Genomic DNA, 13,706 nt, shown 5'->3' with positions numbered 1-13,706 from the left:
TGCCTGGTATATTCGATGGTCTATGGGACTATTGGTCACCGAGTCTCCGAAAGTCTCAAACGTTCTGCGCCACAATGTGTATAACATTTAGGCTTTAAAGCCGGTTACACACGTATCTGCACACAGAGACGGATTTGTGTATAGGCTGATTGTAAATAGCCTGCATCCTAGGGAGGCAAATTTTGGGGAGCGACAAATTTTGAGCGAAAGAGATTGGGATGGGTTTACACACAGAGGCTGAGGCAACTTTAAAAACAATTCACCTCTTTTCATATAGCGAATTAGCAAGAACGCATATGCGAGCTGCTATTTTGAAGTAATTTTGAAATTTTATTGACTCTTAAATTAAAATATTTGATGATATTTCGCGGAAAAGGTGGCAGACACTTGTTAGCCTAGGGGCGCCAAATCCGCCACTGACCGCATACTTAAGCGCGGAGATGGGCAAGGTTTTTATTTCAATAAATTTCGAATAACGAATAAAAGTTAACAAAAATTATTCGTCATGTGGCGAAAAAAGTTCATTTTTCTATCGAACGTTTCAACTTCCGCATCGAATAATTTTCAACATTAACTTTAACTGGGACTTTAGCTTTAACTTTATTGGACGTGGAATAAAAGAGTTTACTTTATCCGTCAAATAATTTAAAGTTACAATAACTTTTATTCGATCTTTCATTGAAATAATTTTTTATTTAGTTAATGCCGAACTCTGATGTACAATAGGTGGTTACACTTTTCAAGAACCTTAAGCCGACTACTAAACCGTATACTCGCAGGGGGTGTGTGGGCGCAAGTTTACTTGAGCGCACTGTTCCTGATTTCTCGATATTTTTTGTTTCTCGAGAAATCAGAAATCAGATCATACTTCTCGAGAATTCTTGAGAAAATGAAAAAATATTACAAAATTTATATTTTTGGAATAATGTTGATAATATTTATCAAAAACACAAGAAACCATTAACTAATTGTTCATTCCTGTCTAATTAGCACAAACCTTGTATAAATGGAAAAACAGATATTAAATATAATTGATATATTTATTTACTTAATACAAAATTTGTGCAAAGCGAAACATTACTTATTTATTTTAAAATAGTTTTTTAATCTGTTTCTTTTTTATAGGTTCTAATGTTACTAATACGATTTATTATAAGTTGTAGATGTGTGTATGCGTTCGCGATTAACTAGTAATACACAATTTCAACTAACTGAAAATTCAATTCCGAAAATAAATGAGATTTATAATAATTTTCGTAAACTTAAGTTTCTCGAGAAAAATAGTATTTCTTGAGAAATAAGAAATAAGCATTCATAAAATTTCTCGAGAATTCTTTCTCGAGAAGGAATACTACTTGAGCGTGTGTGGAGGAAGCACAGACTCGTGCAAGTCGGAAGCAGCTTTTCATGTGGGGTTGTAGCCTTTCTCATTACTGCGCCCTTCCTTTCAATTTTTAATCAAAGTGGTGACGACTGATGAAAGTTTCAAGTACGTTTCTTCATGCATTCGCAAGTAGTCCCGAGGGTAAATTGTCAATTCATTTAATTTAATAAATTAGCGTGTAAATAGTTTTGCCTTTTCTTTCGCCAGTCTTTACGCCGCAAACTACGTTGCGTTTTATTCTTCAGAATTAAAACGAAAGAAGTTATAGCGAGACTGTCGTCGTCGTCCGTCGACGACATGGTTCAAGCGTACACTGACACTGTTCAACTATACTTGCACCGCGGAGGCTATATGGCCGTCAGGTATACTTGTTCGATAAAATTGTACAAGTATACCGCTCGAGTATGCAGTTTCGTGTGCAGCCGGCTTTAGCAACTGAAATACTTTCATCTTCCCTATTTCATAGACGCATCTCATGATTCGTTCATTTTTCGAACACAATGGGCATGTTGCGCGGCTTAACTCTCTGGATATATTCAAAGCATTATCTCACTTTTTTATAAAGGTAATTCTAAATGATTAATGGTGGCACATTCTTAGTTGTCACACTTTGACAGTTGTACCTATAATAACAGTTGTAACACTTTTGTTCCATTTTAATATCAGGGGGCTTATAAATTTACTTTTCAATGTTGCAAATCTGTAATTCAGTGTTTCCCAATCTTCGTTGTGTCGCGATTCCCTTTTATAATAGTCAAATAACCTGCGACCGCACCCCACCCCTATATAAGGTAAGGTAAATTTAATAAAGTAAAGAAAATACATTAAAATAGGTATTTCAGAATACAATTCTAATTTAATAGTATTTTTAAAAAAATCGTGGCGGCTCTCCACAAAACTCAGGTTGAGAATCACTGGTGTAACTGAACCAGCTTGATGTAGGCAAGGCAAATTTTGAGACTATGAAAGAGATGCTCTATTTGCAAATGAATTTCAATATATAAAAGCACCTTAGGAAGTAACGGATATTTTCTTTGCTTTCAAGTGAAATTATTTCACCCTCTATAACGCCCCGTGACTTTGAGATAAATTATACCATCTGTGTTTTATATTACAGTCACTGATTCGCGAAAGTTTCATAGGTATTCAACTATTGTAGCATAGAAATCAGAAACCCTTACGTTACAGTAAAATATAAAATGTTTATGAAGTGTAATTGAAGTGTACCTAATGTACATGCAATCTTTAATGCCTACCAATGCCCTATAAGTTTCGGCTATAGAGGATTAAAATCAAGAAAAATCTGTGACGTCATCTTCCTGCTATCTTGGCTTGCCAACTTTTTCAAGAAAACATAGTACCTTACGCCCAAATGTGATAAAAATAGAGTACCTACTTCTCAGAGGCAAGTAACCCAAAATCCATTAAAATCACTACATTAAAACAACGATGTCGTATTTTTTAAATGTATATTTTTTCTGCATTTTGCATTATTAATTAATTGATTGTCGTTAAAAAAAATATGCCAAAGGTTTGATTGCACTGAGAGTCCAAATTAACATGTACATATAAGCAACTAATTTTTTTTCTGAGAGATAGACTGTCTCTGTTTCTCTCTTCCCGCCACTTCGTATTGATTATAGAAAAACCCTCTCTTTCAAAGTTTAAATTCGCAAATTAAAATCTTGAAGTGCGGATAAAATAAAAAAATAAGTAAAGCCTGTAGAATTTTATGGATGCATCGGAAATATAGTAGTTTGACGTACTGTATCGTTTTCCAACAGTATATAGTGCGCTAGACAAACATATAGTACAATACTATGTATTATAGTATGGTTGTCAACCCTCACTGCGATCCCACGGGTGCACGAACGTTCTACAAAGTGGACAAGAAATCCGAAGAAGAACAAATACTATCTAGGCTACGTTATGGATACAGCTCGTGCTTATTATCGAGTTTACCTCGAACAGCCTTGGCACTATTGAAATGATCATAGAGGAATCGAGGCACTGAAGCTATGATTAATTGAAAAACGTTTTCAGAAAGTTCTCTTATCGGGGGAGAATGAAGGAAAGGAAAACAGCTCCTTTCATTCAATACATTCCTTTCGTAGAATCGTTGAACTGCGACAATTTTCATCCAATTCGCTTTAAGCCCTGAAGGAAAGGGTTTGAAGAAAAATGAAGAATCTGCTATAGACACATTTGCGCCTGCTTTTATGTCACTAACATTTTTAATAATTTGTCGACTGGGTCACTTTTCGACCAGAAGCACTTCCAGGGGAATGTAAAATTGTATGGATAAAAACGAGTACAGGTGAATGAACTTAGTTTATCCCTAGGAAATACAACTAGTGATTCAATACGTTATTTACCTATTTTCTACGAGAAAATTTTATTAATGTTATATATTACATGTAGGTACAATACTATACATATCTACAATATGCAGTAGAACACAATTAAAGACCTTGCAACAAGAGGGGTGCAGCTCCATTTTCGACAGTTTTTGAGTTATGACGTGTAACGTACGAAAAGAAGCTTTTACATCATTTGGTACACGTTTAATGCAAATTCGATAAGAAAGTATTAATATTACAAAGGAAATAGAAATATTAATATTAATATTAATATTTTTAACCAATTATTATTTATTAATATTAATATTAATATTTTCAACCAATTATTTTTTATTAATATTAATATTAATATTTTTAACCAATTATTATTTATTAATATTAATATTAATATTTTTGACCAATTATTATTTATTAATATTAATATTAATATTTTTAACCATTTATTAATATTAATATTGATATTTTTAACCATTTATTAATATTAATATTAATCTTGATATTTTTAACCATTATTAATATTAATATTGATATTTTTATTGTAGAATATGCTTTCCCCAAAAATGGAAATAAATACTTATCACCTCAATAATTACCTACTCTTGCCACAAGGTCCACAATTCCAAAAGTTACCCGAATAAATATGAGAACAAATTACCAGAATAGAAAAATTGAACAAGTTAATGTTACCTCGAAATTATTCAGAATTGAAGAAATTCATCGACTCCGTTCTATAGCCAATTTCGGTACACGCAGATCGTGGAAGAGCAGTTACGAGTGGCTTGGAAAAAAGGTGCCTCGCCGAAAGCCAACCACTTCCTTTATTTCGTTCACACGGCAACCTTATTTTGTTGGTCGTGAAGCCGTCAGTTAGTAGCGTTCTGTTAAAAAACCGAACGCACGCATTCGTCGGTTGCAGCGGATTTTTCACCTGAAATAACGTACTCCCGCTCTCGAAATACCAGAAGCGTGGATCAATTTGGTGCGCTTAATTGGTACGAATTCCCAACAACATTCGTTGATATTCCGTAAAACGAGAAGATCCGATTTCTTGACGGCGCAGAATAGACGTTTCCATAATCCAGCTGGCATTTCTTTTAATAGCAGAAATGTTGCACGGATGCTTCTTGGTGCTTTTGCTGTGCTCCATGCTGGAGATGTCGTTGCCTTGCTCCGGTCTTATCGCGGAACGCTCAGGTATCGCTTTACAGCAAATCTGATCAGTAACTATTTTAAACAAATGTCTTTCTGATTCAAGCTTTTATGCTGTGGCTTCTCCTAGTGTTTGCAACTAATAAATATAAGTCAGCTGTGTCAGTATCGATTCATTTTGAGTTGATTAGCTGAACAATAAAATAATTGTTGTGGGTGATTGAACAGTAGTTTGAGCATACGTATCCTAAATGAATGATGAAGCAAGGGTAGCTGTTAATTTCGGTGTTGCGTAAATGATTATACTGCATTCTTATTAGTTTACAGTTTCTCCACTCTGTATACTCGATTTCATTCAGGGAATGGCAATAAATAGTGTAACAATTTTATTATTACATCTTGCGTATAATTATCTAAATAATCACATCTGTACAGAATGCGGAATTACTTCAGAATTTAATTGTTTCTTGTTGAAATTTAATTTAATTTTGCTCGAACGACTAATTTATCATTTTCTTCCTGTGCCCTGTACCCTGTGTATTCCTGTACCCCTGCCTACCTTGGCTGCGCCCATGTACCTGTACATCAAATTATTTGTTAAACTTGTATTCTGAAGTAAATTTTGAAAGCGCAAATCGCGAAGCTTCAAAATTATTCACTTTTCCACATGTAGAACCTTCTATCGAAGTATAACATTATTATTATTTACAAATCCCTTCTAGTTAAAACGTTTCAATACTTTTAAGCCGGCTACACACCTAGCTGCATACTCGAGTGGTATACTTGTACAAATTTATCGAACAAGTATACCTGACGGCCATATAGCCTCCACACGGCGCAAGTATATACTTGAACAGTGTCAGTGTACGCTTGAACCATGTCGTCGACAACGACGTGCTCGCTTTGGCATCTTTCGTTTTAGTAACGAAGAAAGAAAAAAGCAACGCGAAATGCGTAGCTTGCGGTGTAAAGACTGGCTAAAGGAAAGACAAAACTACTAAATTAATAGTTTTGATATGCTAATCTATTAAATTAAACGAATTGATAATTTACCCTCCCGACTGGCGTAACTACTTGCGAATGGATGAAGAAACGTACTTGAAACTTTTATCACTCGTCGCGACTTTGATTACAAATTTAAAGGAAGGGCACAGTTATGAGAAAGGCTGCTTCCGACTTGCACGTGTTTTTGCTTCTTCCACATACGCTCAAATATACTTGCGCGCACACGACCCCTGCAGGTATACGTACAGTCTAGAAGTTCAAACATTTTCATGCCGCTTGTGCAATCAAAACACTTGTGCAATATTATCGCACACGCGCTCGTGTATACTTGTGCAATATAATTACGTGTGTAGTCGGCTTAAGGTTCTTGAAAAGTGTAACTAGCCATCGAACAACGAAGTTGGACATTACCTTAATAAAAAATGATTTAAATACCGGATCGAATAAAAGTTACTTCAACTTTATTCGTTATTCAAAGCTCGAATATTTCGGGTTGACTGTATCCGGCGAGTTAATTTTTTCTGACGTCGAATAAAATTTAAGTTAATGTTAAAAAAGTGAAAGCGACTGTTAAAGTTACAGTTAAAGTTGAAAAAATTATTCGACGTTCAAATTGAAACGCTCGACGAATAAAAAAATTAAGTAATTACTTAGAAGTTTTCCGCCCTCACCGATTTCAATGATTTTTGGATATGTTATCAAGATCAAGATTCTGAACAACTTTTTCCTATACATGTTACCGCCGCAGGACCTTCGTTTCCGAGATATTTGCGAAAAACTGTCGATTTATTCCGACGCAACGCGTTCCACTTTCCAACTTGTCCCGGGTATTAGTAATGGTTGGGGCTAGATTAGTGCGGGGGGCGCGTAAAGCATGATAGCGGACTGATGTGAGTTTAGAGATTTGAACCAGAAACTTGCGGATGCCTGTCAACACCCCGAATCATATCGGCTCGCTATCGTGCTTTACGCGCCCCCGCACTAATCTAGCCCCAAGCAATACTAATACCCGGGACAAGTTGGAAAGTGGAATGCGTTGCGTCGGAATAAGTCAAAAGAAGTTTTTCGCAAATATCTCGGAAACGTAGGTCAGCAGCGTCATTTGCTTTGTCCCACGGACGCGTATGTATACGGCAGAATACATTGTGTAGTAGCAGTAGTTTTTCGCGAATATCTCGGAAACGAAGGTCGAGCGGCGGTAACATGTATAGGAAAAAGTTGTTCAGAATCGTGTCCCCGACAACATATCCAAAAATCATTGAAATCGGTTGGGCGGAAAGCTTCTAAATAAATACCAAAAATTACCTTTATTAACCAATCCCGTGTCAACTTTATGCGACACGCGACGACTAATTTTTTTAACTTTTATTCCTTCTTCGAATTTTTATTTAAATAAAAATTTTGCCCATCTCCGACCTAGACTCATTCAAACGCCAGCACTTTGGCGTTAAATTGCAAAATGATCGTTAGAAATTGTTTACCGAAGTGCCCACTTGTCCCATATCGAAGTTCCTCAGGATCAGTTAATTCCACCATGGAATTGGAAGTGCCAAATGGTGAAATTATTTGTCGTAGTGAACATCCCAGTAGCATGGAACGTAGTGCCGTCTCTGGAAGCTGAGCAAGAGGTCATCGTCGATGGCGGTTCGAGCGAGAGGACGCAGGTGACAGGTGTCGATAAAGCCTTGCAAATCTCTGACACGAAGGAGCCGACGAAGGCTACCGTCGGGCAGACGAGTCCTGGCGACACGACGCGCGAAAAGATGCCCGAATTTATCCTGGAGAACGTCGAGAACGAAACGCATCTCGCGAAGATCGTGAAGGACACCGCGATTAATCCCGGGAATATAATTAATGACGACGCGGTCGCCAGTCCACGAAACGTCGTTCTGCTTTTGATTGCCAAATCGAGGCAGGATCCAGAAAACTTTTGGAAGGATTTCCAGGCTTCCTACGCGTTCTCGGTCGACGGATACCTTCAGGTATGGTTTATAACTTTTAAAATAACGAATTAAAGCTACACTCCTTCCTCAATTTAAACGGGGCACGTATTCGTCCCACGTGGTTCTTTCTCTACGCGGTTGAGGGTAGCGTAAATAGAGTCTGTCGGTTGGAAAAAAAATACGCAAGAGAAAAGCCCGTGTACGTTGTGAAAATATTTGTTTCGCATATTTGCACCGCAGCAATAATAATGAAAGTTCAGGAAAATAAATTTGAAGTTTGACGTACTGTGCTCCAAAGCAGTCAACATTTTCTTTTTAATTCCTTCGACGTTACTATACTTATCGCTAGAAATATTTGGCTACTTCTGTTTCATTATCAGTGCGTTCATTTTTGGACCCCTAATTCGAGGGATGAGTGTACTTTGGCTTTAGTTGTATGATGGTCTTAAAAGTACGTGGATATTAATTTAAATAGAAATATTATTCTTTTTGTATTTCCTATCATTGTTCTTTATGAAGAATAATTTAAGCGTTCAAACTGTTAGAAATGTGAGACAGTATTTTATAGAATTTAATTGGTCACGAATTTTTTGGTTAATTGGAAGGTAATTAGTGGCGATTTTTTGCGGCACAATATACAGCGATTAAATTCAGTAATATTTATCGCAGAGCTGCCACAACGCTGAAATAGAAGCGGCGCGGTTCTCCCTGGACGATGCATTAGTTTCCGGAAGCAAGGGCAAGGGATGCGATTGCGACCATTTCCTGCGCTCGAACGTGGCCGCGCTGCTGTTTTGGGCTCGAGACGTTAAAGGGATGGCAACAGGTGGAATTGAAAAATCGCGTCAGCTTTGTTTCCTTTCTGAAGCAGCAGAGTAATTGGTGGAATGAAATTACACGAATTTCTCCCCTCTTTTCTTCGTCCAAACATTTCGAAATAAATCATCAAAGCGATTAAATTTTTTTCTTCGGAATGGCAGTCCTGAAACTTTCGCCGTTCTTGTCGATCACATCAGTTTCCACTTTTTTCCATTGTTATTGGCTTCTCGGGACTACAATATCAATTTATGTAGGATTTCTCCTAGTTCTTGCTGAAGTCTTGGGCGAATTTGACGTGGAAATGGAGGTCTTTTAGAGCAATGAGGCCCAGTTGATATTAAAATAAACAGAGTTTAATATAAGTGGAGCAAAGTGGTGAATAATGATGAAATATATAATAATTAAAAGGATCAAAGACGCAAGTACACGACTGGACTGCTCGACTACTGGCAACCGACCTCCCTTCTTCGCTATTCTCCTCACAGGACAATGCCGGCGCGCTTTCCGGCTGTTTTTCTGACGCGTCACGCGCCACCCTTCGACCAGCGCTCATCGGCATCCCTCATTTACGTTTAGGCACGCTATCTAACACGAACTTCACGATCCCATCGTCGCCTGGGCACGAGGAACCAATGACCATTACGAGAGAACTCGATGAGGCCGACGAGAACAACATGAGATCGGAAATTCACCGTGACTGGCATTTAATCGATTCAGGAAAGCCAGCTAATCGTGCTTCCTCGTTGGTGTTTACACCAAACAGTCGAGAGGATGGTGAGTTCTCTTCCTTTTCGTGGGGCCTTTTCCTTCGGCAGAGATGACAGCTGCAAAATGTACACATAAGGTTCTTTTGTTTTGTCTAAAAAGAGATTTTTGGGGACGATGCACTTTGCACTCTTTCGATTTTAATTTAACGTAATCGCGTTGAATGAAAAGGGCGATAATTTTGCTTGCAGGACCAGACGAAGCCGCGTGGAACGTTTTTGATGCGTTCTCCAGAATTAGGGTGGCTTTGTTCCGTTCGCTGGTGGAATCTGTAGGCGGTGCCATTGCAGACGAGCCGACCCCATCCCGCAGATCTCATTTAGTGTCATCCAATTTGGCTGACATAGTTAGCGAACTCAAGTCCATTCAAACTGAAAAAGGCTTCGTATTGGTCGCCATGATACCTGCAAGTGAAGTCGCCTCCGCTGTGGAGCTTCTGCAACACGAGGTAAACGATATTCATTTATAGTTCTTCAATGATTAATCGCATAATCGAGGACCTTGCAGCAAGAGGGGTGCAGCTCCATCTTTACCAACTTCCAGTAATTAGAAATAAATAAATAGATAAAAAATTGTATGTTAAACGATTTCATTAAAAATGCACTAAAAGCTGAAAATGAATTATTAATATATGTATAATAATAATTATTAAAATAATTATTTTCTTCCAGTACAATTTCGATGGTGTTCTTTCACTTTAAATAAAATCGTGGAGCAGGATATCTCGCAACAAATTCATTTCGACGCTTGATACTGTATTAAATTGATTCATATTCTGTTATGCAACGCCTTGCTGCACGATTTTATTTAAGTGAAAAAACACCATCGGAATTGTAGTAGAAGAAACGAATTAGTTTTTAGTGCATTTTTAATAAAATCGTTTAACATACAATTTTGTTTGTATATATTTTTGATATTTTCTAGTTTTTAGTGTTCATGGATTTACATTTCGCAGCTCAGACTTCTTTACAAATATCTTTTATTTAATTTCGAATCGCGATGCGACTAGCGAACCGCAGCAGCTTTTTTCGTTTTCGTAAAGGACGCGAGTGGCTGATTCCAAGTCGTTGTAGAATTACGAATTAAAAGGTAACCAAATTGGGGGGTAATAAGAGGTGGGAAAGAAATAAGTAGGTGAAGGTTTCACACAGAAAAAAAAATTATTACGAGTGATGAATATGGTGTTGTTCATAAATTTATAATATATAAAAACAAATAAACTTCTTTGTTACATTTTTTCCACATTCAAACGTGATGTAAAAAAAAAGAAGCATGTACCTGCTCTACCTGACTTACAATATATATTAAATGAAATAAATAACGGCAATCGCCTAATGCGTCTCATGTAAAAAAAAATGAATACAGAAACACAGTGAAATACATCACCTAATTAACACAGTTCTGCTAATTGAATTACACTGTAATTTAATTACATTGAACTATGTAATTTAAACGCGTTGTAATTGAATTACTGTGTAATTGAAATACAATGTAATTAAATTACGTAATAAAATTACAGTGGAATTCAATTAGCTCAACTGCGTTCACGCATTGAGGTGTCTGTGTGCATCAGGATGATGTTGGCGCAGCGTTAAGCAACGTTAACCTTCATTTTCTCGAAAACGATAACCCATTAACGTCTAAAATAAATGCTAAAAGCTTTGAAAAAAATTGGTCCTCCCCTTGTTCGATGATTAGAAGCAATGCACCCCATTAATTACCAAGAAATTGCCCCGGCATTAAGGTGTCCCAAGATACGCTTCTGGTGGTGGCTGGCCTGTGCTCCCACGACACCAAGCCAATACGATTCCTCGCCCAAGGGCCAGCCGCGAAGACTCTTCGCGAGGCCTCGACGATCTGGGACCTTCCTACGGTCATCAGAGGCGCCATCGCCAGCCGCTGTCAGGGCTTCGGCTGCAGAGCTCACCGACGCGAGGGTGTGCCACTTCCCGTTGCCCAGCTGAAAGCCACCCCCCAAAACACACTCCCCGCGAGAAGAATATCGCGAAACGCTACGCAGATATTGGTAAGGCACTGTCCAATTCCCCTCGATTAAATTCTGAGGCATACGAACAGTAACTGTGCACGGCTAGAGCTACGCTTTTTTCTTACACTTGAGGGCGTGTGGTAGAAATATAATCGTGAATGGACGACGAAGATCGTAATAATAAATGGAGGAGAAGCTTGGCAGGGTTGCGTTCGGTAACAGCTAGAAGCAAATTGACCTGTATGGCGGCAGTTTAAAACTGTCCAAGTGTGCTCGACATAAGCCGCTGGCACGTATAAATAGCATCCTTCGATAGTGACCTAGACATTGAACCTGAGGAACGGTGCTCCTTAATCACGAGCTTCGAAAATGGCACCCAGCCCGATCGATCGTCGATTTAAACGAGTCAAGCTCAACATTTCGCGAATCTCGAGAATCTTATAAATTAAGTTTTTCAGTTAGCAGGTAAAACTTAGGTTGATGTTTCCTGTTGTCGCTCTTCTGTCCTCTTGGCGCTGCGAGCACATGTATATCGAAATTCAAGAGAATTTTTAACTTATATCTATCCTAAGGAATCATTTTTTTAATTATAATATAGTTGGTGAGGATTTCGCCAAGTCCATTTCTTATTTAGTCGATTCAATGGAGTTTGTTTCTTTTTGTCAGGGGATGTTGAAAATAAAATTTTCCTTTAACATATGTGTCGTAAAACATCTGATTTTACGTAGCACTTTAAATATTCCAAGTGCCTTTCTGCGAAACTAATAATTCTTATGCATACTCGTTTGCCAGGCCACCAGAGATTTTTGCACAGCTTTTAAGTATCTCAGCAGTTTTACCATTTTTTGACGTCACAATAGAAAAGGCTCGCGGGCAGGGCATCTGCGGGAAGATCGATTTCGCATCGACACCTTGCATGTAACATAAATTGACGGTTCCGATATGACGTGAACATGACAGCCTGAAATTAACCATGACCTTTGGGGGTATAAGATAAATCAGGTGAAATTCCAACGTATGTGGCTGGGTATGCACGAATCGATAAGTAACTGTATGTAAAGTTTTCTCTAATCCGTGAGTGACGCTTGTTACGGCGGCTCGATCATCGTCGAAATGATAACGCGACTGCGTTTTGTCATATGTACTTTGGGGCTAAACTATAAGCGTTTTTCGTTTTTTTTTTTCTTCAGGAAAGCTTTCCCTTTCAGAGCCTGTTCGCTATTAGAGGTTTCTGTCGGAATATCTAATTTTAGGTTGCACATATGTGGAACCCTACTTCAAATGAAATCGTAAAATTCTATTGAACTAGAAAGTTATGGGTGCAAAATGGCATTGCTTGCAATTCGATATGGTCGAGCAGAAACTGGTCGAAAAAAAGTCGTGGGTTTCTTAGAATTCAAATTGATCAACGCCACTTTCTGAAAATTCTTCAAGTTTAATATTTAAGCACGTGATTACTGCCAAACTCATTAACTTTCTACACTTCTTTGTTTTATTAATAAACTACGAGGTCTAAAGCTTAGACACTTCGATGTCCACCGTACCTTTCTGATTTCTCACCCTCCAATTTTCATATATTTCATTTCGACATCGCTCCATCATTATTTTGCACTACGAAAGGTTCGTTCGCAAAAGGTCGACTGAAAATGCTGTTCCAGAGTTTATAATTTATAGGTGTATGGAATCCTGCTAGAAAGTTATATTGAAGAAATTATTTCCAAGCCACTGGGAACTACTTCGATTAACAAACATTCTTCAGAACTATGTCATTTCCTTCGGAACCATCTTTAAGAAATACGACAAACTTTTTACACCTTTTATCCGTTTAATCCTTCGCTGGCACACGTCTTTTTTCGATCAGCATTCACATACTGGGTGGCTCTCACCCAGAGCAATTTTTGAACGACTGCCACTCTCATCTAAAGAATCCAATGGTTATGAAAAAAATCACGGGCCTTTTTCAAGGTCTCCAGAATGTATACCAATAGTTTTTTCATTGAAATTTGATCACAGTTTTAGTAAAAAAAAAATCTAAATTTCCATATGTCGAGAAAAATAAGGAAATCTTCAAAAAAGTGTAGCTTCTTCAAATTTCAATATTAGGAGCTAAAAATCTACGGGGCTTTTGTTCAGATATAATATTTTGAGGGAAAAAAATAGTTTGTAAGTCGGCTTTGGAGAAAAGGTATTTATTTTGAATAGTAGTGTATTTCGGTAATTGAAAAAAATAGAGATATTCCACGAATCTCCGCGATATTCTACGTATTGTAAAAGGGTACAGAGCTTCAAAATCA

The 13,706-nt window shown here is 37.7% G+C and overlaps 1 protein-coding gene across 2 annotated transcripts in view; it reads left to right on the top strand.

The window, feature by feature from the left end:
* The window catches only part of LOC143370457 (uncharacterized), a 41,427-nt gene that overhangs the window by 24,639 nt on the left and 3,082 nt on the right, over positions 1–13,706 (top strand). The window contains exons 1-6 of one of the 2 annotated variants that reach the window (XM_076815600.1): positions 4,569–4,938; positions 7,474–7,880; positions 8,511–8,667; positions 9,237–9,434; positions 9,617–9,873; positions 11,170–11,451. In XM_076815600.1, coding sequence (XP_076671715.1) covers positions 4,851–4,938; positions 7,474–7,880; positions 8,511–8,667; positions 9,237–9,434; positions 9,617–9,873; positions 11,170–11,451 — 1,389 coding nt within the window. In that variant the 5' untranslated portion in view covers positions 4,569–4,850. Of the gene's footprint in view, positions 1–4,568; positions 4,939–7,473; positions 7,881–8,510; positions 8,668–9,236; positions 9,435–9,616; positions 9,874–11,169; positions 11,452–13,706 lie in introns of those variants that run through there. The other variant, XM_076815601.1, reaches the window with a different exon arrangement.

Source organism: Andrena cerasifolii, chromosome 6, assembly GCF_050908995.1.
Source record: "Andrena cerasifolii isolate SP2316 chromosome 6, iyAndCera1_principal, whole genome shotgun sequence".
Taxonomy (NCBI): Eukaryota; Metazoa; Arthropoda; class Insecta; order Hymenoptera; family Andrenidae; genus Andrena; species Andrena cerasifolii.
The sequence above is the reverse complement of the archived record's forward strand: the minus strand, read 5'-3'. Positions and strand labels throughout refer to the sequence as shown.